The sequence below is a fragment of the Littorina saxatilis genome, linkage group LG17 (genome assembly GCF_037325665.1).
Source record: "Littorina saxatilis isolate snail1 linkage group LG17, US_GU_Lsax_2.0, whole genome shotgun sequence".
Classification (NCBI taxonomy): Eukaryota; Metazoa; Mollusca; class Gastropoda; order Littorinimorpha; family Littorinidae; genus Littorina; species Littorina saxatilis.
Genome location: NC_090261.1, coordinates 38071854 through 38094089, shown reverse-complemented (window position 1 = coordinate 38094089; position 22236 = coordinate 38071854). Strand labels below are relative to the sequence as shown.

The 22236-nt window shown below is 39.9% G+C and overlaps 1 protein-coding gene across 4 annotated transcripts in view; it reads right to left on the bottom strand.

The window, feature by feature from the left end:
- LOC138951953 (RNA-binding protein lark-like) overlaps nt 1–22236 on the bottom strand; it is a 67509-nt gene continuing 45273 nt past the window's right edge. For all 4 annotated transcript variants that reach the window (XM_070323518.1, XM_070323519.1, XM_070323521.1 and 1 more), the window contains 6 exons: nt 20828–20871; nt 20004–20130; nt 9464–9547; nt 4445–4488; nt 3012–3424; nt 1–1611 (listed from right to left, as the gene is read on the bottom strand). In XM_070323518.1, coding sequence (XP_070179619.1) covers nt 1598–1611; nt 3012–3424; nt 4445–4488; nt 9464–9547; nt 20004–20130; nt 20828–20871 — 726 coding nt within the window. In that variant the 3' untranslated portion in view covers nt 1–1597. The remainder of the gene's footprint in view (nt 1612–3011; nt 3425–4444; nt 4489–9463; nt 9548–20003; nt 20131–20827; nt 20872–22236) is intronic.

The window sequence follows — 22236 nt, the reverse complement described above, 5'->3', positions numbered from 1 at the left end:
TTAACTGTTCGTACATATTTTATTTGTTCAACAAGATATTTCGCAAAGTGACATGATTTTAGTTGACAACTAGTGGCAGTCTGAATGAAACAACAGTGAACAATGATAATGAGTAAAAACTGTACAAAGCAAGGATGATTTGTTTGCCGAAGACCTGACTTCAGATCAAACTAAGTACCAAACAAGACTTAACTTTAAAATGATAAAAATCTAGCACTTTCCCAAACTATTGCTATTTAAGTATTCTTCTACAAGTAACAAAATAAATCAAACATGATTTCCAACACGAAGAGTTTGCTGTTCAACAAGTGGAAAAAGGTAAACGTAAAAACCCGTCAAACATAAAAGAGCGAAGTGATGATCATGATCCGCAGACAAGGACCCCAACAGCTACAATTAGCCTCTTGAATAACGAACTGTGACCAGCACATGAGAGGCGACATCTTTATCTTCATCTCGGTGACCTATCTGTCAGTTTACCCAAAACTTGTATTTGATTGAACCAGAAAATCTCATTCGTAAAAATTTCTAAATTAAGAAAACATACACACACAGGTATCAGAATAAGCCTGTAAAACCATGTCATATAATGCTGTTATTTTCCAATATTGAACAGAAAATGACCCAGCATGGGAGAGGAAAACTGAGTATTTTTTTTCCACCACATTATGACAAAATTGATATTGGTGAATGACCTCACGATGCTGAGAGAGAACAAACCTTGCTGTTCCCTCCTCAGCACTAGCTGCCCCAGATATCCTGACCTGTCAAGCATACATTTACAGGAAAAAAAACAAATAAAACTTTAAAAGTATACTGTGATCAGTGCTGGATGATGAGTTAAAGCTATGTTAAAAAAGAATGTCTTTCTTACAACTCCAGTTCCAAAATCCTTCCTACGTGCTGCACTGGTCAAATAAATTTGTCATTTCATTCGCTATGCGCCACACGGCACTTCTGTCACATTTTGGCTTTTTGATAAAAACGCCCCACAAAAATTATCATTTAACAGACAACACGTAACTACTGACATCGAATGCGACAAACACACCGCACTCAACCACAACAGCTGTAACACAACAATGACAGAAGTATGTTCGCTCAGAGAGCGGGCTACACTCTCTCACCACACTTCTGGTCTCAAGAACAGGGAAGACCATACAGGTCGACCAGTTCAAGATAACCTCCCAAATTTGTTTTCACAACAACTGTGCAGGGGGGAGGGTTTACTAGAAACTCATCTGCACTGTTGACATGGGAAAGTGCTTTCGGCCAAGAACAGTTAAAAAGTCAAGTCTTTCAGAAGAAGATGGGCTGTGTCTGAAGCGCCGACTGGCTGTCATAGCCTTTGTTCTGCTGTTGGTGTTGCTGCATGCCGTAGCCACCTCCACCACCCATACCTCCACCACCCATCCCCCTCCACCTCCTATTCCCCCTCTGCTTGGAGCACCATAGTAGTCCTGGCCAGCCCCAGCAGCACCGTAGTCGGAGCGTTCTGCGGCAGCCGGTCGACGGTAGTAGTCGTAGCCATTGGCTGACGGGTATGCGGTGGTGTTGAGACGAGAGGCTGGGGCTTCAGCAGCCTGGGGATTTCTCATCAGAGGAGGCTTCCTGCACAACAAAGTATAGGCATCAGAAAAAACCCACCAAGGACAGCAAAGACCACCACCCACCCCCATATATTCTTAAAAGCACAGTAAGCCTCCCGTAAACCATCACAGAGCTCCCTAAGCGTCTACATACAGTACAAGCATACTTCCATTTGAAGGCTCACCGAACGGGAACATCCTGGCTGCTTTCTGTCGAGCGTGAGAAATTTTCAAAAAAATTATTTTCGTGGACTTGCTCCTCTACAACAATGGAGCCTCGTTTTGGTGCTGGACGGCTGTTATGAATATTCAATACCGGAAATCACGCCCGGACAGTAAGCCTCCCGTAAACCATCACAGATACTGTCAGGCTTTTACACACAGTACAAACACCCTTTCATTTGAACGCTCACCAAACGGGAACATCCTAGGTGCCCTGCGTAAAGAGCGAGCAATTTTTAAAGAATTAATTTTGCAGATTGTCTCGAACACTTTTTGGACCCATCCTGAACTCAGGTCAAAAATGGGTTACTTCCCTTCGGGTCTCATTCTATCGATGTAAACTGGCGATAGCCGTGGATCGATGATTATCAGAATGTTTTTGGACCATGGTGCGTTTTTGCGCTAGACCTTTAAAATCTAAATAATAAATTGACAGCTTGTTACACAAACATTCTTTAATCATAAAAGAATTCTTTTTTCATCAAGACAAGATCAGTACAATTCGAAGTTGTGCAAGTTTGAAAAAAGAAAAGCCCGGAAGCAGGGTCACGCAAGGGTCGTAGCATACGACGGTTCATGCATATCGCCGTTCCTCTCAACAGTCAAAAGCCATCGCTAGAGTTCTTGTGAACCACAGCCGTTTGTTTCGTGCATAAAAACGTGCTATTGTAGATAAGCTGACATCGAGTCGCATTCAAATGACTAACTGACGACTACATTGTGAAAAAGGGAAACTGGATCACACAGGTTCACGATGGCTCAGGGGTAAGATAAACCACGCAAAAATAAATTCTTTGAAAATTGATCGCTCTTTACGGAGGGCACCTAGGATGTTCTCAATCGGTGAGTGTTTAAATGAAAGGGTGTTTGTACTGTGTGTAAGCCTGGCCGTATCTGTGATGGTTTACGGGAGGCTTACTGTGCCTTTAAGCAAAATAATCACATCTCATTGACAAACAAACAAAAATAGCCTGAGACCATGCAGGCTTTTGTATCATATCAATCTGTGAGCTGCAGACCTAAGCCCCACCATTGACCAAGAATACTAACATTGCTTTAGAGCGTTTTCATTACCATTTGTTGGCAGATATCATGGAGCATGATCCAAATCAGCACCACACTGCATGAGCAAAATCAAAAATCCATACATAGTGCACCTGACAGGGGAGAAATCCTGTGAAACACAAACTCAATGCCTACCTGTCATAGTACTCGGGCGGTGGCCTGGCCTGAAGGGGAGACCTCTCCCTGTAGTAGGGGTCATCCGCCATGGGGGCTCTCTCCGGCGGCCGTAAGCTGCACGTTCCTCCGGGTAGGGCGGCAGGCGATCCCTGGCCATCAAGCGACCACGAGGATCGGGAGGGGGAGGGTACAGACCCCTCTCCTCTGGCATCAGGCGTTCTCGCGGCAAAGGTGCGTAGCGATCTCCCGGGGGTGGAAGACGAGATGGAAGGTAGCGGTCAACTGGTGGCAGGCGGTAGAAGGGGTCCCTCTCAGGGTAGGGGTAGTATGGGTCGAATCGGTCGTAGTCCAGCATTGGGGGCATTCCTCCGCGGCTACGTGGGGGACCAGGGGGGTAAGGTCTCGATCGAAAGCCTCCTCGTTCTGGTGGTCTGGAAATTGTACAGTGAAGATTAGAGAGCCGCCCAAAATCCAATACCCTGACAAAACTACTTGAAGTACTTGAATTTTCTACAAACCTCTGTTCAGCAAGCGATTAAATGACCAGAGGAAATGTATGGAATATCAAAGAATTACACATATCAAAGATACAGCTCTTCATTCGTTAGTCGTACATGATAATGTTCACTGCCACAGATCTGTCCAGGCTTTTACATGGAAGAGCAGCATCCTATCTCTTAGTCTTAGAGTTAAATACAAAAATCAATAGCCTGGCTGCGTTCTTTGCTAAGTGGAAATGTTTTGCTGTATTATTACTATTAAATCAGCAGTTACATGGGTTTCACTCTGATCTTCATTCCCACAAAAATTCAACTCTGCACAGTAAGCAGCCAAACTGTTGATTTTTAGCATGTGTTTTATTTGAACGATGCTCTTATCCCATGTAAAAGCCTGAACAGATCTGTGAGTGTAACGGTAACCATGATCACTTGCACAAGAAGAACAGTTCTTTTTTTTCTTCATAAAGACAAAATGGATCTTTCCTCCCCAAGATCAAACGTTATCAACTATCTAAAACAACATTAACTTGACTGCAAAAATAAACTTTAATTCTAACCTACAAAATAGCACTTACCTTTTCTGGCTGTAACCTTGCAGAGGAACAGAGTTTCACTCAAAACATTGTTTAATCTGAGGATTTGTTCTAAAAACCTCTAAAAATCTCGAAGACTGCATAATTTTCTAGCCTAGTTCCCTTTGAGGCAAAGAGTCAAACTTCGACTTAAATAAGGACGCTTACAATAACTTCCATGAGATAAAATAGGAATTCGGACACTATCAACAATAAATCAACAACTGCGTACAGATTTTGCCCAGGAAATGTTCGCATTTTGTTGACAATCTGGTTTATACCTTACTCTCTGTAAAAATGTGTGCGGGTTCAGCTACAGGCACAAAATATGGGTTTACACTATGAGGTTAGGTTACGGAATGGCCAATGTGAAAATTACCCTCTGCGGTCTCCCTTCGGATTTCCCTCTTTGCCGGTCGAAAGCTGCAACAGGACGAGGAGGGATACAGCATTATTGAAGTCAAGGTCAGGAACGGCCACGAGCTGGGTAACGCAAGCTGAACGGCAAAAGCACACGACGGAGTGCAATTTACCTCGTCTTCGCTACTCGCCACTGGAACGTCCACACCAAAGGCAGACTTTGCCAACCACTGTTAAAACTACCAAAGGAATGTTTTCTCTACGCAGTTCCCAAACTTTCTTCTCAGATTTCATGTTGCGCTCTCGGAACCAAAACATAATAAGATTTACCCCCCCCCCCCTTTTCCCATGTGCAAAAATATACAGCCGAAGAAACTTAGCAGATTGGACACAAATCGAGCTGATGAATCAAAATCAAATTTTGCGGCACAAAATCTCTAGCAAGAGCACACCTACAAGTGGTTGGCAAATGGTAACTGGTCTTCAGAAAGCGCTTGAAACAAAAAAGGAACGGATAAGTTTGTAAACTAAACTAATGCATTTCATGAGCGTGGTAATAAAACAATCATACATGTCTCCAATCCCTAAACATTGTTAAAACAATACGAGAAAACTTCAAGTCTTTTTCAAAGACAATTCTGACTGCAATGACATTGACAAAGTGCATGCCTTATCCAGATATTGCTCAGCAAAAAAACTAACTGAAAAACAGAGATCTGTTTTTGATTGAAAATCTTCTTCTTCTTCGTTCATGGGCTTAGACTCCCACGTTCACTCATGTTTTCAGCACGAGTGGATTTTTACGTGTATGACCGTTTTTTACCCCGCCATTCAGGCAGCCATACGCCGATTTCGGGGGAGGCATGCTGGGTATTTTCGTGTTTCTATAACCCACCGAACTCTGACATGGATTACAGGATCTTTTCCGTGCGCACTTGGTCTTGTGCTTGCGTGTACACACGAAGGGGGTTAAGACACTAGCAGGTCTGTACATAAGTTGACCTGGGAGATCGGAAAAATCTCCACTCTTAACCCACCAGGCGGCAGCGACCGGGATTCGAACTCACGACCTCCCGATTAGGAGGCCGACGTCTTACCACCACGCCACTGCGCCCGTCTGTTGATTGAAAATTATTTGTGACAAAAATGTAGGACTTCATCTCCACGCACAAGGATTATTTTTTATGACACTAACAGTAACCAAAGATGTTATTGTTGTGGTCTGAGCCCTCTCCATGTTCGGAAAGATGTTGATTTCGCTTTTTAACTTGTGCTTGTAACAGACCTGTAACTCACACAACTACATGAGAGAAAAACACGCATTAATACGGCAAACACAACGCAAACATCCATCGCTAGTACAACACAGATTGATCTGCTCTTACACCAAGTAACAATAGTTTTTAAAGTCCAAGGAAAAATATAACGTACATCTCAAACTTCTCCGGTTATCGGTTTTATATCACTACATTACTGGACTTAATGTGAAAAAGATAGCCCGACGGTTTCCGGTGTGAAAATAGAAACATGAATTGCGTATGCTACCTGAACATTTTTAAGTATCGCATTTGGAAATAAAAAACGTTACATTTGACCAGCAAGATGCTTGTCCCCATCCGAAATACCACTTCGGCAAATATTACACACGAACATTTCCTATAAAAAGCACCCAACGGACAGAGAATGAAAAATAAACCTTGTAAATCTATTTAAAGGCCTACTAAAGTGCAACATTTTTATTGCTTATATGGAAAGAGCTGCATATCAGGATACCAAATATATTAAACAAAACAATTTCTTCCGCTCCGATCACCCGTAGTCGGCCTGAGAAAGTGCTCAATCTCACCTGTAATCAGCGAGAAGGGAAGCAATAGACAAATTTTTGCTACTGCTTCTCTCCCCTGCCAGTGACGTCATGAGTGGTTTATGGCTACCATGATGTCGAACGCGGATGAGTCTGAATTGCAGCTTTCGTGCGAAAGCAGTGACTTTGAATCGGAGTTGGAAACATCGGAACTACCGTATTCTGGAGCGATAGGCATAGAGCCATACCAGTTCGAACCGCAAGGTTCGAGTGATGAAGACGAAAGACCGGAAAGACCAGCATAAGAGGTCGGTCTGACTACTACGCGACCGCACGCGGCCTTGCACTACCTTGCGCTACCAAACTAAAGCATGGACATGTACTATTTTTTTTATATATATAGTATCTTCACAACATTATCTGACTTTATACCAAGTTTTAAGTCACAGAAATAAAAAAATAAGGGAGTTATGATGTATTTTGCGACGATCTATCGAGCGAAAGTGAAAGCATCGTGGTTCAGCGTCCGACCATGTTCGCATTGATCTAAGAACACAGGCTCAACCTCAAAATAAAGAATGTTCATGTAATATTTTTATATATCTAGAATCTTCACAATATTATCATACTTTGTACCGAGTTTTAAGTCACAGAAATAAAGCATAAGGAAGTTATGATGCATTTTCTAAGAGCTAGCGAGCGAAAGTGCAAGCATCGAATATCTGCGTCCAACCATGTTCGCATTGTTTTTAGAACCGCAGGCACGACCATAAATTAAAGTACGGTTGTTTAATATTCTTATATATATGATGATAAGGCCTTAAAAAAAATAGGTGTGGTTACGGTAACCCGACCTACCCTATTTTTAGGGGCCGACCCTATAACTTTTTATTACATTTGTCAAAAAAACACAAAAAAACAAGAAAACGAGTGCAGAAAACGCAATGAAAGCGAAAACGCCCGAGTCGCACACTTATTTCCCTGTCAAGTAGGTTTAATTTGTACACATTAGAAAAAAAAGTTTAAAAAAAAAAGAAGTGATTGCCTACCTTCCTACCCTATTTTTTTGGGCTATGTTACCGTAACCACACCTATTATTTTTTTGGCCTAATGATGATGAAAATTATGATAATGATGATGATGATGATGATGATGATAATCAGTGATGGTGATGATGGGGATACTCGAATGAATGGAGCAAAAGAGAGCGATAACTAGAAAAATGAACATCAGCATGTACAACAACAACAACAACAACAACAACAACAACAACAACAACAGTCTGCGTGTGAGTGTGTGTGTTTGTTAGTGTATACGTGAGTGTTTGTGTGTGTGTGTGTGTGTGTGTGTGTGTGTGTGTGTGTGTGTGTGTGCCCGGTGTGTGTGTGTGTGTGTGTGTGTGTGTGTGTGTGCCTGCCGTGGTGTGTGTGTGTGGTGTGTGTGCCCGGTATGTTCATGCAATATTCGTATAGATCTAGTATTTATCCTACATACGTCAGAGAGACACCCGTGAGATAATAATAGTTAAAATCACACGTGTGTATATCATGTAAATGAGGTCATGTCAAGCAAGTCTGGCAGGGACCTGTTTTTCCACTGCTTTATGATGCCAAAGTCACCGAGACAAACGTCATTATAGAAACAAAAATTGCGCTGGCTAATTACCCTCGATAAATCTTTAGAACTAACACGTCACGCCACACTTTCAGAGTGACGTTTCTTTGCTTTGACGTAATAGATTGCACGAGGCTTTACTAGAAGAGATCGAGGTTCCAACACGTTCGAAACTCTATTGACCGGAACCCTACTGGCCCAAATACTGCATGCATGATGTCGTCGTGGAATTACTGCGTAACTCCATTATTGGCGATTTTGATGTTCTGGTCCCTTAGATCATTTAGTCATTCATTCTCACTGAGAAATATTCTCTCAAATACGTCGATACGAAAATGTGTGTGTGTGTGTGTGTGTGTGTGTGTGTGTGTGTGTGTGTGTGTGTACTATTTGCGAATATTGACACATACACGCACGAGTGCGAACGTGCGCGCGTACACTGACACAAACTCACACACACACAGCTGACAGACACAAACACTGACTCACTCAAACCTCAAACACAGACGCACACACAAACAGTAACACAAACACACACACACTGACTCACCGTGCACACACACACACACTGGGCACACACACACACACACACACACACACTGACACACAGTGACACACCGGGCACACACACACTGACACACCGGGCACACACACACGCACACACACACACACCAGGCACACACACACACACACAAACACTCACGTACAAACAAACACTCACACACACTCACACGCAGACTGTTGTTGTTGTTGTTGTTGTTGTTGTTGTATATGCTGATGTTCATGTTTCTAGTTATCGCTCTCTTTTGCTCCATTCATTCGATCATCATCATTATCATAATCATCATTATCATAATTTTAATCATCATTATCATCACCCTCGCAGTCAGAGTTAAAATGCAAACTGCATATTCTCGAATTTTGATTTGGTGTCCCAAACTTCGGACCAAAATCCGCTCTGCAAGTTTGCACAAACTTGACCCACTGCCTCTGAGTGTCGGCATCATCAGGAAACCTAGCCTGTGCATGGTATGACCCTTACCATGATTGTTGCTGCACTCAGCGACAGCACAGGCGAAGCCATATCTTCTCCGCTTCGAAGATGGAATCTCTTTTCGAACATACGTACTCGCAGTGGCAGCGCTACTAACACCGTCGGCCATGTTGCTCTTGAAGGCCGTGTTACACTCATGACGTCACTGGCACCGGGGGTGTCTCTCGCAGAATAGACAGGTGCGCGGAATCGGTTTTTATTCAATAAAAAATCAGCCACGCAAAATTTTACAAAATGGTCTTCGGAACATTTACCAGATTGCTATTACACATGTTTTCGGCGAATAAAAATTTTGCACTTTAGTAGGCCTTTAACACCTGCCGGCCAACTAACATTTCATAAAAATCATTCGACGGAAAGAGAGAAACAATCAACCGATCAGTCCAAAACGAGTGCCGATCAACGTGATAATAATCCTTTCAGTTAAACTTAAAGAAGGGTGTCATGAAGAATCGTCCTCATAGTCCTACTTAATGACGTATTTACAGAAAAAAACTGCTAGACAATGCAAAAAACGTGGGGCTGCGCTTAAAGTTAAACTGATGTTAAACAAAGTACCCCCTTACCTCGACCCTCATTCGCTGTCCTTTGATGTTGTAGCCATTCAGGTTGGCAATAGCAGTGTTGGCTTCTTTCATGTTCTCCATATGCTGCACAAGAGAAAAGTGATGATGAATTATTTGCCGTTGTTTAATCCTTCGCAACAATAACGAATGAAGTCCAGAGGCTTTCGTCAAAGTGCAAAATCAATGTGATTTGATTTTGGCTTTATATTTGACTTTTGAGGGTGTACAATTGAATAGATCAGTCTTGCAGTTGCACACCATGCCAAGATACCTACCAGGGTTCCACACAACCCCAAAAGTCAAGGGTATTCATACCCTTTCAGGAAAAAAGGAAAGGGTTTTTATACCCCTTCCAGATTTTTCACAGGGTATGAGTGACAATCGGTGTATCCATGAAATATCATTTTTTTCCCATATGATTGCCTGTCTGGTAGTTATCACCTTTCCCATTTTGACGTTGTGACAATACATGTATGGTCATTCTCAGAAATGGTGGTCCAAAGTGTTACATACAAAGTAAAAAATAAAGTGTCAAGAAATACAAAATAATTGTTTTTACTATGAAGTCTATTGTTTGCTATACATAATAATGCAAAAATTAGACAAAAAGAGTAATTGGTTGCTGAATAAGAGACGTTTTAAAGTGTTGTATTTACGTGATGAATGTTGTAACATGGAAACCAAATTCCAACTTTAAACCACCTAAGCCTTCAATCCTTTGTGCATTTTTTATCAGTTCTGCAGTATTTTTGTGTTCTACCCAACACATTCTAGTTATGAAAGGTAAGGACTTCAACTAATATTGGTAAAAAAATGACATTTGGAACTGACTAAGGTGAATGTCGCAACACAGAAACGAAATGCTTGAACCACTTTCGGTTCCTGTGCGACAGACATGAATCTGCACTGTTTGGCCTTTCCTGCCGGCAAAACCCGTCTGACCCAAAATAACTACACAAAACACAATACGTCAGAGTTTGCTGTATTTGTTGAAAGTTCCTGTTGCGTTCAGATTACCCATTTTAAGTACTTGATGAATGTCGAACATCGACAATCAGAGGATACGAAAACTTCTTGGCTGCTTTGTTCCGCTAAACTTCGCGCTTTGAGAGACTGTTTGCACTCGATATCCTTCCGACACTACGTTGTCGCCATCCGCGGTGTGTAAGTTTGTGACAAAGCTTTGCAGGCTCGACAATTAAGTAAAAACTATCTTCAGTCGTAACGTAGGTCGGGAAACGACGCCATGAGTTTCAGCAAATGATATGATTCTGGTGTTTTCTGTGAATATTTGGCTGTGATTCAAAGGACTATTTTCTTGTTCGAACTTCCTGTGCGCCAAAGAGCTAAAAATAGCCGTGATGTGGCAAAGTCATGGAGCACATTGCTGTCCGATGTTCGCGCGTCGAGTTTGGATACGATGCATTACGACATTCAGAATGAGTTTTTGCAAAGATGTGTTGCTACGTCCAAGACTGAACTCCTGACTGTCGATTGCAGTAATTTGTTGGTGTTTGCATGTTTGCATTTAGCCATGAGACTGAACATATTGTTGATCACGAAAGTCGTGTAACGCTTCGGCGATCCGGAAACGGCCGAACTTCGCAATTGAAAAGCACACAAAAACAACACCAACGTATAGAAACCATTTTTATTGACATACAACAATGCTTTAATGTCTCAGGAAAAGATTCAGATGAAAAAAGTCGTGGTAGAAATAATTTTAATTTACTTTTTCATGATTTCAAATGTGTCACCCCTACTCACTCTCACTGGACCACCATTTCTGAGAATGACCCATATCATAGTGTATCAATGCATTCAAGTCTTTTTTCTTTTTTTTTTTTACTTCAATGGATACCTCTTTTTCTATTATGTCGCGAGTTTTCGTGTAATTTTCTTTGGATTGTAAAATTAAAACGATGAACTGTCTGAATTGATGAATGTTTCTTTGAAAGTTTACTCAGCTGTGCGTTGCTTGTAAACTAGCAAAGGCTATACCCTTTCAGCGTTTGACACGTACGTTTTTTTTACCTCTTTGGAAGAAAACAGTTACGAATTTATACCTCTTCAGAGAGCACCTCGTACGTGATTTGGAGGGTCAAAGGGTATTATACCCTTAATTCTACGTGATGTGGAACCCTGCCTACTACCTAAGCAAAGTAAGGTAAAAGATACCTAGGAAAAGGACTCTTGACTTATGGCTAAGGAGCAAATAATTTGTCCACAGCATGTATAGATCTTGTAGCTAACATGAACAATAACAGAAATACAACAGGTCAGTATTGTGAGTGTACACATTACTACATGGCCAAGAATCTGTCAAGGAGTCCAAAAAGTGTTACAATTTTTAGACTTTTTTTAAACCTCCTTAAATTTACATGAATAAACATCTTGGTATTCCTGTCCTTCAATTGCAGCATTTTATTTTCCAGTCAAGTGTTCGGTTTATCAAATATTTGCAGATAAAGCACAAATGACTGTATGTTACATTTACACCATAACATAATTTCAAGGTGCTGTCATTTTCTTAGGTTCAGCTTTAGGCAACTGTTTCACTATCCAATGGCTTGATGGCTGAATGTAGAGTTGATCTGTACTAAAGCAACACTTGAAAAAAGTTTCTCCTGTCTCAATATAAGCAAAATCATTTATCCGTTAGTTACTTTACACCAAAGCCCAGAATCAAAGTTACAATTCAACATTTACCTATTTACACTGTTTTTAAAACAATGAAATTCTCTATGGAAGTGCAGAAAAGGTTCCAGTAAATTTTCATGTCATTTGTTTTGCAAACCTTAACCTCAATCATCAGGTTATTACTTAATTTGAAAAAAGCACGGTCAGCGGTGTAGAAATTATTATCAAATCACCCTCTTTAAATATTTTTACACTATTTTGGTCTGCAGTTTTTTGAGTTACAAACAAGAAATCATAACAAATCCTTTTCACGATAGAATAGTCAGGTTGGTTCTCCACTACGGTACCAAATGTTAATTTTACCCATGATCTGTACGTTACTTTACACCAAACAGCAAGTACAAGGTACTGAATTTACATTTAATGGGCTATGCTCACATCAGTTAAACAGTATTTCTAACTTGTTTGTTCTAAGCTACCTGTCTCAAGTCAAAATAAAGGGTTAAATTAATGGTTGTGCCTTTTTGGTTGTGTGTACATCTTTACACAAAAGGATGGTGTAAAGTAACATACAGAAGGCTCCGAAGATCTGCAGGTCCATTTGAAGGGTAATTTATCTTTTATCCCCGAGTACGCAGTACTAGGGTCCAACAGACTTTAATTGTGTGTCTGTCTGTCTGGACTTAACAGCTTATTGCTGGGAAACTACTGGGCGCAGTTCGTTCAAAAGTTGATACACTAACTTGATAATAGGTCCGATTGATCGTATTAAAACTTCATAATGTTACCTGGGACCTAAATGGTCATGGCTCAGAAAAGGTGTCGAATTTGTGGGACACTTGAGTCACAAATACAAACTCTTGGATTACTTTCCATTTTGGGGTCCAGCAAAACTGTTTATGTGTTTAGTTGTGTCTGGGCAGTAACAATGTATTTTCATCAATTACTGCGGAATGAATTGCATTTAAAATTTTAACTGGAGTGTGTTACATAACACAGTGTCACACATTGTTTTCTAATACACAGTTAACAGTAAACCTATTACACAATAAAAGTTAACTGCATTATTTAGTATCTACCTTGATCTTCATTTGTGAAAAGTGGCATTCCCCGACAGCAATAATCTGCACATCTAGGTACCCTAGGAATGTGTGTGTGTTACAGGAACACCAATAAACAAAACAACGATCAAACAAGTACTCAAAGAACTGAAAAGATTACTGTTTCAGCAGTCAATCTATTCTTAGTTCCACACACTTCATACGGACAGTCTGCAAACAAAATCAAATCAGAACAAGATGTGAACATGTATTCAAACAAAAATCAACTTTCTGTGTCTCACAACACAGACATTCAAAACTGCAAAATTCCTATTTATTTTACACACAAAACCTTAGAAATACATGTAATGGGAAGAGAAACAAGTACATAATAGTAAAGAGTTGAAATGCATCAATGATACCGGACCAGTTATTCCCATTATCAGTTATCTGTCAAGTCATTCCTAAAAGTTTCCAATGAGTGTGTTACATTTCACCAAAAAAATCAAACTTTAGGACACTGTCAAGATATTCACATGAAAAATGCATGCAAAAGAATGAAAAATGAAAGAGCAAAACCATAACAACCTAACAATGATGTATTATGACTTCTACCATGCTCCAATTCACAATATAGAGAAGATTTTCTCACTTTTGACACTGAGTGTGTTACATTTCACCAAAAAAGTGTTACTTCACATTATTTTGTAGGGTATAAAGCATATATCCATCCACTTGGTAATGAAAACAACACACTGTACAAAAAAACTTGATAAACCCAACAAAAAATCTTCAGGTTGAAGGCGGATTTTGAAGTTATCAAGAAAAATGCTGTTTATTCGCCAATGAGTGTGTTACAAAACACTGTCATAACATGAACAAAACGTTGTCCCTATTCAGTGCATTCAGTTAATTGTGAAATTAATTGTAAGAATGACACCATGGTTGCTACACAACTATTGAAACTATTGTTGACACATTCAGCATGCTGGTAAATTCATATCAGCAAAGAAAGTGTCTCTGAGTTTGTTACACAACACCAATTTGTGTTACAAGCACCAACACAAACTCACCGTAACAAAAGTAAAACTTGAATACATCATGAACAAGAAATTCCTCCGAGGTAGAAAAAACACCCCCGTTGGTCAAAGGGAAATAACCATTCTCACTGCCACCAACTGAGAAGGTTATTTCCCTTTGACCATTAATATGGTAGCTCAGTTGGTAGAGCACTGGACTTGTGATCGGAAGGTCGCAGGTTCGAATTCGGGCCGGGACGGACACGGGTCAACTTTATGTGCAGACCCAGAGACGGAAGCCATGTCCCACCCCCGTGTCATCACAATGGCACGTAAAAGACCTTGGTCATTCTGCCATAAGTGCAGGTGGCTGAATACACCTAAACACGCAGACACCTGGGTAGCGCGACTCCGTTGCTGCTAGCTTTCCACTGGGAGGAAGCGACCCGAATTTCCCAGCGATGGGACAATAAAGTAATGAAAATGAAATGAAATGAAAATGATAATATGTCCCTCTATAAGTCCTTGTAGAATCTTAATCCAGCAATAACTCCGTAACCGTGTGTTTGACTGGTCCCAATTTTTGTAAGGACCGTCTCAGGAATGTATAGAACCTGTTCACCAAGTTTGGTGACGATCGGTCCGTTCATTCTTGAGATCTATATGCGAACACAAACAAACAAACACATCGACCGAATCCTATACACACCCCTATACAGGGGGTGTAAAAATGTCAAAGTCAGGTTAATATGCATTTAACAACACACACTTCAGTGATGATTAATTGATATGGTACTCTAGTACACGTTTTTCCTACTTTCAGAACTGAGTGAGTTACTAACACTAACTTTGCAGCTGACATATTGGTGTAAGTAACACACTTATACACCAACAGCCATTAATTACAAAAATGCTAATAAGAATATTGAAAAGTTTTCACTTCAACATTTATATTTCTCTAGTAAATTGAAGGGGTAATAAAAAAAACCATATTGTTTATCCTGAGACAAGGTATTGGGAGTAGGTTACTTAACACAATTGTGCCTGTGATGTTTTAGTGTGTGTAACGCACTCAACACTGTTCCTAAAAAAAAACCTCCAATTCAAAACAATAAACGCAGACATCATTTTCTGTTTACTTGATTCATTCCTTACTTTGTTCCAGCAAGATTTAAATAACTTTCAAGATAACTGTACTGTATTTGAGTGTGTTACCTCTCACGATGTGCGAGTGGTGTGAGTAACACACACAACGTAAAAAAACATATCTTTCTTTTTCCTGTCATTCATTTCATTAAAATGGTATGAAAACAAAGCACAAAGTGAACTGTATGGAAAGACAATAGAAAAGGCCAGAAAAAAACACATGCAATGACATGAAAGCTGAATAACTTTGGGAAATTGGTTGAATCGTCTCAAACAGATGTCTTTAAAAATCAAAATAAAGAAAAATCTTTGTCCTAAAAAATGCAAATTTTATCAAAACAAATCACAATAACACTTCTAACTTTCAGATGAAAAAAAAGGAAGAAAGTTGTTATTTAGTGAAAATATCAGTGTTTCAAACTGCAGGTGAGTGTGTTACAGAAAACGAAAAACCAGTGGTTCTTAACTTGGCCGTTATCTTCGATGTCCTCCATGCCACACTGAGTTCTGAGTTCGAGACAGTGAATGCAACTTTGTAGCAGACGATAGAACAGTTGTTTCCACCGGAGGAAGTCAGGAACATGTCGATAAATAACTTTGATTTACGTTGTTACTTTTCGCGGTAACACGATAGTACACAACAACGAACTTAAGACTTATTTTCATTGCTTTGTCTTCTGTGTTTGTGCATATTTTTTTTTTAAGTAGTAGATTGTTCTTTCTTGTCCAAGTTTATCGCTTAGTTCAACGTCTGTCATCATTATTAAAAGCGCGGCAAAAGCCAAAACTGCCTACGTGACTCCTAACACGAAAAGTAACACACTGGCCGTTGGAGTCTAAACTTGATCTCAGCCGACTGTTGGGGTGAGGTACAGGTTATCGTGCAGTATGTAAACAATAACCAACACCTTCTCTTTCCATCTCCATCAAGTTTTTATCCAAGCAGTGTGTGTAGGACGCGCAAATACGACGTTTCGACACCAAGTAAAAAAGTGTCCCAACTTCCGGCCCGAAAATCGACGTAAATTCACTGTACGATTGCGCCTTGCTCGAAAACAAAGTCATCAAACCTTTCGGTTTCTACCAGAATAGTAACTTTATTCATATCTGCACCCAGTGTCAGTACTTTCAAAGGTAGAATAAACCATAATTGAGCGTGTGGGGCGTTTGAATGGTGTAAGGGTGGAGTTCGACGCCATTTCTGAGCCGTGACCAAATGCGAAATAATCCACAACAAGAAGGGCAAAGCCCACACGACTCACATGCTGAACAGACCTTGATCTTTCTTTCAGAATAATTTTACAATAAAACTGAGAAAAACAATATTTATTCAGTAAAGAAAATAATTACAGAAAACTAATGCCATTGTGAGTTGCACATTCAGTAATTGCATCCAAGTTATGGTGCATACTGTGTCAAAAGGTTCTCCATCCTAAAATGCTAATCGCTGGTCATTAGGGGATCGAGTCGAACAAGGAACGTCAGTTCTCCGACTTCTCTCTAGTCTGGCGCCTGTTTTCTCTTTTTTGACAAATATCAGTTTAACTCAAACTGACCTGGAACTTGAAGATATGTAACCTAATGTGAGTTATTATGAAAATATAATGTATTTCCCTCACACATATGTAGTTTTGGAAGAGTTATTTTCAATAGTTCAAGGTCAAGGTCACTTCAAAATATATACATTTCAACTTTGAAGGACCCTGTGACCTTGACCTTGAAGTGAGGTCAAGTTGCCAAACATGTTTCTGAAGATCTAATGTATTTCCCTCACACATATGTAGTTTTGGAAGAGTTATTTTCAATAGTTCAAGGTCAAGGTCACTTCAAAATATATACATTTCAACTTTGAAGGACCCTGTGACCTTGACCTTGAAGTGAGGTCAAGTTGCCAAACATGTTTCTGAAGATCTTGTAACCATACACCATCAGGCCACAATTGGTGTTGATAGACTTAATAGTGTCCAAGAAATATACAATGTTAAAGGTTTCACAGACGGACGGGGGGGACGGACGCCCGGACGCCCGGAAGGACAGGCGGACGATGTCGGTGAGTATATAGACTCACTTTTGTAAGTATAATGTATTTCCCTCACACATATGTAGATTTGGAAGAGTTACCTTCCATAGTTCAAGGTCAAGGTCACTTCAAACTATGTATACAATCCAACTTTAAAGGACCCTTGCGACCTTGACCTTGAAGCAAGGTCAACCAAACTGGTGTCCAAAGATAGGGCTTACATTGCCCTGTATAGCATACATAGCTAAGGTTGCCATTCTCGATAACTTCAGAAAAAAATGCGAAAATGTGAAAAATGGTCGTTTTTAAGACAACAATTACGGCTCCTGTGACCTTGAACTTGAAGTGAGGTCAAGTTGCCGCACATGGTTTTTGAGATCTTGTAACCATACACCATCAGGCCACATCAGGTGTTGATAGACTTAATAGTGTCCAAGAAATATCCAACGTTAAAGTTTTCCGAACGGACGGACGGCGGTACGGACGGACGGACGACTCGGGTGAGTACATAGACTCACTTTTGCTTCGCATGTGAGTCAAAAACGACTCTTGGCGGTGGGCGCAATTCGCGGTGGGATAGAATTGCTGTTCGGCTAATAGAACAGCGTCACTGGGCCTGAGCACACATACGCTGCATGTGCCACTGAGTTCGTATGCTGCGCGACCTAATTTTATGAACGAGCTAAGGGAAGCCAGCCGGCTTCATACCTCTTGTAGCATTTTTTCTCTCGCGCGGTGTGTGTGTGTGTTCAAGATTTTGTGCACATGTGTTAGTGCCTGTAATTCACACATAGCAATCACTTGGTCTTAAACGTGCACAAGACAAAAACTTTCATACTGGGGGAGCGAACCAGTCTGAAGAGTACTCGGGTCCAGCGCGAGCGTTTTTTATTTAGCTCATAAACCCTCAACAGACTGTTATGTGCTGTTTTTAGCATTATTATGTGCTGCATATGGTCTCAGTAAAGAAACAAGGTGATGTTTACACCAAAATGTCCCAACAGTGGTCCTTCTGAGGTAAATTTTGTCATTCAGTGTGCTTGTTTTCATGTTGAAACAAAGGTTTGGTCTTGCTGGTTGTTCTTAAGCACTGATAAGTTATCTTCTGTCTCTAAAACAAATTCATTGTCATTTTCAAGTATTAGTTACATTTACACCCTTGTCAGATGGCCTCACTTAAGTCTCTCTACAAGCCAACAGGTGCAAGCACTAGGAATCCTGTGACCATAGTTTAACTACCAGGTGTCTGAGGTATAATAAAACACACACTTTTGTGTATTATGGCATTATTTAAAGACTATGACAAAACTTGTTTGGGCAAGTAGATACAATTTCATTTACACCAAACGCATATTTTTAACTTAGAAGTACAATTAAATTACATCAAACACAACTTTTTCGCTCAATTTAAAAAAAAATACAATCATCCTACCTAATGACTTTCCTCTGCAATGATTTTTAAGTAAGTTTGACCAGAAACATTTTTTTAAGATAGTTTCCCTTTTTTCATGATTATTTACACCAAATGTAACGTACTGACCAGCTAAAAAAGAACGTTCAAAATCCAAAACCTATGTTCAGATCAAACTTTCATTAATCTAACATATGTTTCTCCATCCATTTCGGGACCTATTAAAAATTAGATTGAGATGATACCCTTATCAGTAACTTGGTTATTCAATGCCCAATGTACCATGCGTTTCGCGTAACGCCTTGTGTGCCCAAAAAGGTGCTTTTTTTCTTGAACAAAGTCAATTTTCTCAGCATCCAGACGACTGACAGACATAAATTTGGTATGGATAGAATCTGCATGATTGTTGTTATCATCATTTGCATGGGGACTTGTCTGTTAGTCCAAACAGTGATATGGTTATTGTGATATTCTTGGCTGCACTTTAACATGGAATGTATGTATGTATGTATGTATGTATGTATGTATGTATGTATGTATATATGTAGGTATGTATGTAGGTATGTATGTAGGTATGTATGTAGGTATGTATGCATGTGTGTTGGTGTGTCGGTGTGTCAAGTGTGCAAGTAAAAAGGGTATTGTAGTTGTACATATATTACTTTAGATATTTTTTTGTTATCATGGGTTTTATGAATTTTCTTCTCTTATTCTTTTATAATTATTAATTAATGACCTATATGTGCTGATGACCAATTTAATTTCCTTTGTTGGATCAATAAAATGTTATGAGTTATGAGTTATGAGTTATGAGGAATACTTCATAACTGTATTGTTTATATTGTCATTTAAAAACAGAATAAAATACAAAGTAATAAAAGTATCCAGAACAGGATTTTTGCATTTGGACACCTTGACAGATTCCTGACCACATACAAAATTGGAGTCTGGAAAAAGTGCCTTGTCTTGTCATTGCTACGACCATCTTGGACACAGCCCAAGATAATCAAGTTATCAACGCACACACATCTTTTATTTGTGTCTCTATGTTGTCTTCTTCAAAGGCTGTTAGCCTGAGGTTCTTGTGAACGTGAATTGAATGTTCCAAAAATGTAACCTTTTCACATGTGTTTTTTGCTGTTGTTTTGTTTGTTGTTGCTTTGTTTCTTTATTGGGGAGGATGGGGTAAGGGTGGGGGGTGGGGGGAAATGCCCTTTCAAACTAAAGGCAGTAAACATTATAAGTATAACATTAACAGACTCACCACAAAGCCATAATTCTTGAGGACATCACACTCTGCCACCTCTCCATACTTCTCGAACAGGACTCTTACATCTTCAGGCTTTGTATCCCCGCTGAGGTTTCCAATGAAAATTTTGATGGTCATGTTTCTGTAGTAGGATTAAGAAGAATAAGAACAGTGTTAAATCTTAATTCTAAAGGCAAACACTATGACTATTGACTAGTATGAGTATAATCATAAAATGATTTTCAGGATCATCAGGATCAGCACATTGCAACGGATTTAAACATTAAACACACATCTGACCACAGGCGGAAGGTATCGTCCACTGGACTACTACTATCACAAAAAGACTACAAGGTACGTCACTCAGCTTCGAGTCTTCTGTGTGCTTGGAGTCGCTTCCTGGGGAAAAATATTGTTCAAGACGGTTTGCCTCTTCCTACAGTCTGTGTAAGGTCAAATAAATACAGTTGAATGATTGTTTGAACAGTATGTACCTTTAATTTTCAGCTTCCGTCCGTTGCAGGTTGTTTTTAACCATCATTTGGAAGAATCTTCGTTTGCGAGCCGCTAATATCCACTTTGCGTCAAATCATGCATCCGCACCGAATATGCATACCAGCGCTCATTGGTCTAAAACATATGTAAATATTGTGCAGCAAAGGGAAGCTACCCATGGGAAAATAATCATCGAATATCCTGTTATTAACCAATGAGCGCTGGTATGCATAATCTGGTTTATACCTTACTCTCTGTAAAAATGTGTGCGGGTTCAGCTACAGGCACAAAATATGGGTTTACACTATGAGGTTAGGTTACGGAATGGCCAATGTGAAAATTACCCTCTGCGGTCTCCCTTCGGATTTCCCTCTTTGCCGGTCGAAAGCTGCAACAGGACGAGGAGGGATACAGCATTATTGAAGTCAAGGTCAGGAACGGCCACGAGCTGGGTAACGCAAGCTGAACGGCAAAAGCACACGACGGAGTGCAATTTACCTCGTCTTCGCTACTCGCCACTGGAACGTCCACACCAAAGGCAGACTTTGCCAACCACTGTTAAAACTACCAAAGGAATGTTTTCTCTACGCAGTTCCCAAACTTTCTTCTCAGATTTCATGTTGCGCTCTCGGAACCAAAACATAATAAGATTTAACCCCCCCCCCCCCTTTTCCCATGTGCAAAAATATACAGCCGAAGAAACTTAGCAGATTGGACACAAATCGAGCTGATGAATCAAAATCAAATTTTGCGGCACAAAATCTCTAGCAAGAGCACACCTACAAGTGGTTGGCAAATGGTAACTGGTCTTCAGAAAGCGCTTGAAACAAAAAAGGAACGGATAAGTTTGTAAACTAAACTAATGCATTTCATGAGCGTGGTAATAAAACAATCATACCTGTCTCCAATCCCTAAGCTTGTTAAAACAATACGAGAAAACTTCAAGTCTTTTTCAAAGACAATTCTGACTGCAATGACATTGACAAACTGCATGCCTTATCCAGATATTGCTCAGCAAAAAAACTAACTGAAAAACAGAGATCTGTTTTTGATTGAAAATTATTTGTGAAAAAAATGTAGGACTTCATCTCCACGCACAAGGATTCTTTTTTATGACACTAACAGTAACCAAAGATGTTATTGTTGTGGTCTGAGCCCTCTCCATGTTCGGAAAGATGTTGATTTCGCTTTTTAACTTGTGCTTGTAACAGACCTGTAACTCACACAACTACATGAGAGAAAAACACGCATTAATACGGCAAACACAACGCAAACATCCATCGCTAGTACAACACAGATTGATCTGCTCTTACACCAAGTAACAATAGTTTTTTAAAGTCCAAGGAAAAATATAACGTACATCTCAAACTTCTCCGGTTATCGGTTTTATATCACTACATTACTGGACTTAATGTGAAAAAGATAGCCCGACGGTTTCCGGTGTGAAAATAGAAACATGAATTGCGTATGCTACCTGAACATTTTTAAGTATTGCATTTGGAAATAAAAAACGTTACATTTGACCAGCAAGATGCTTGTCCCCATCCGAAATACCACTTCGGCAAATATTACACACGAACATTTCCTATAAAAAGCACCCAACGGACAGAGAATGAAAAATAAACCTTGTAAATCTATTTAACACCTGCCGGCCAACTAACATTTCATAAAAATCATTCGACGGAAAGAGAGAAACAATCAACCGATCAGTCCAAAACGAGTGCCGATCAACATGATAATAATCCTTTCAGTT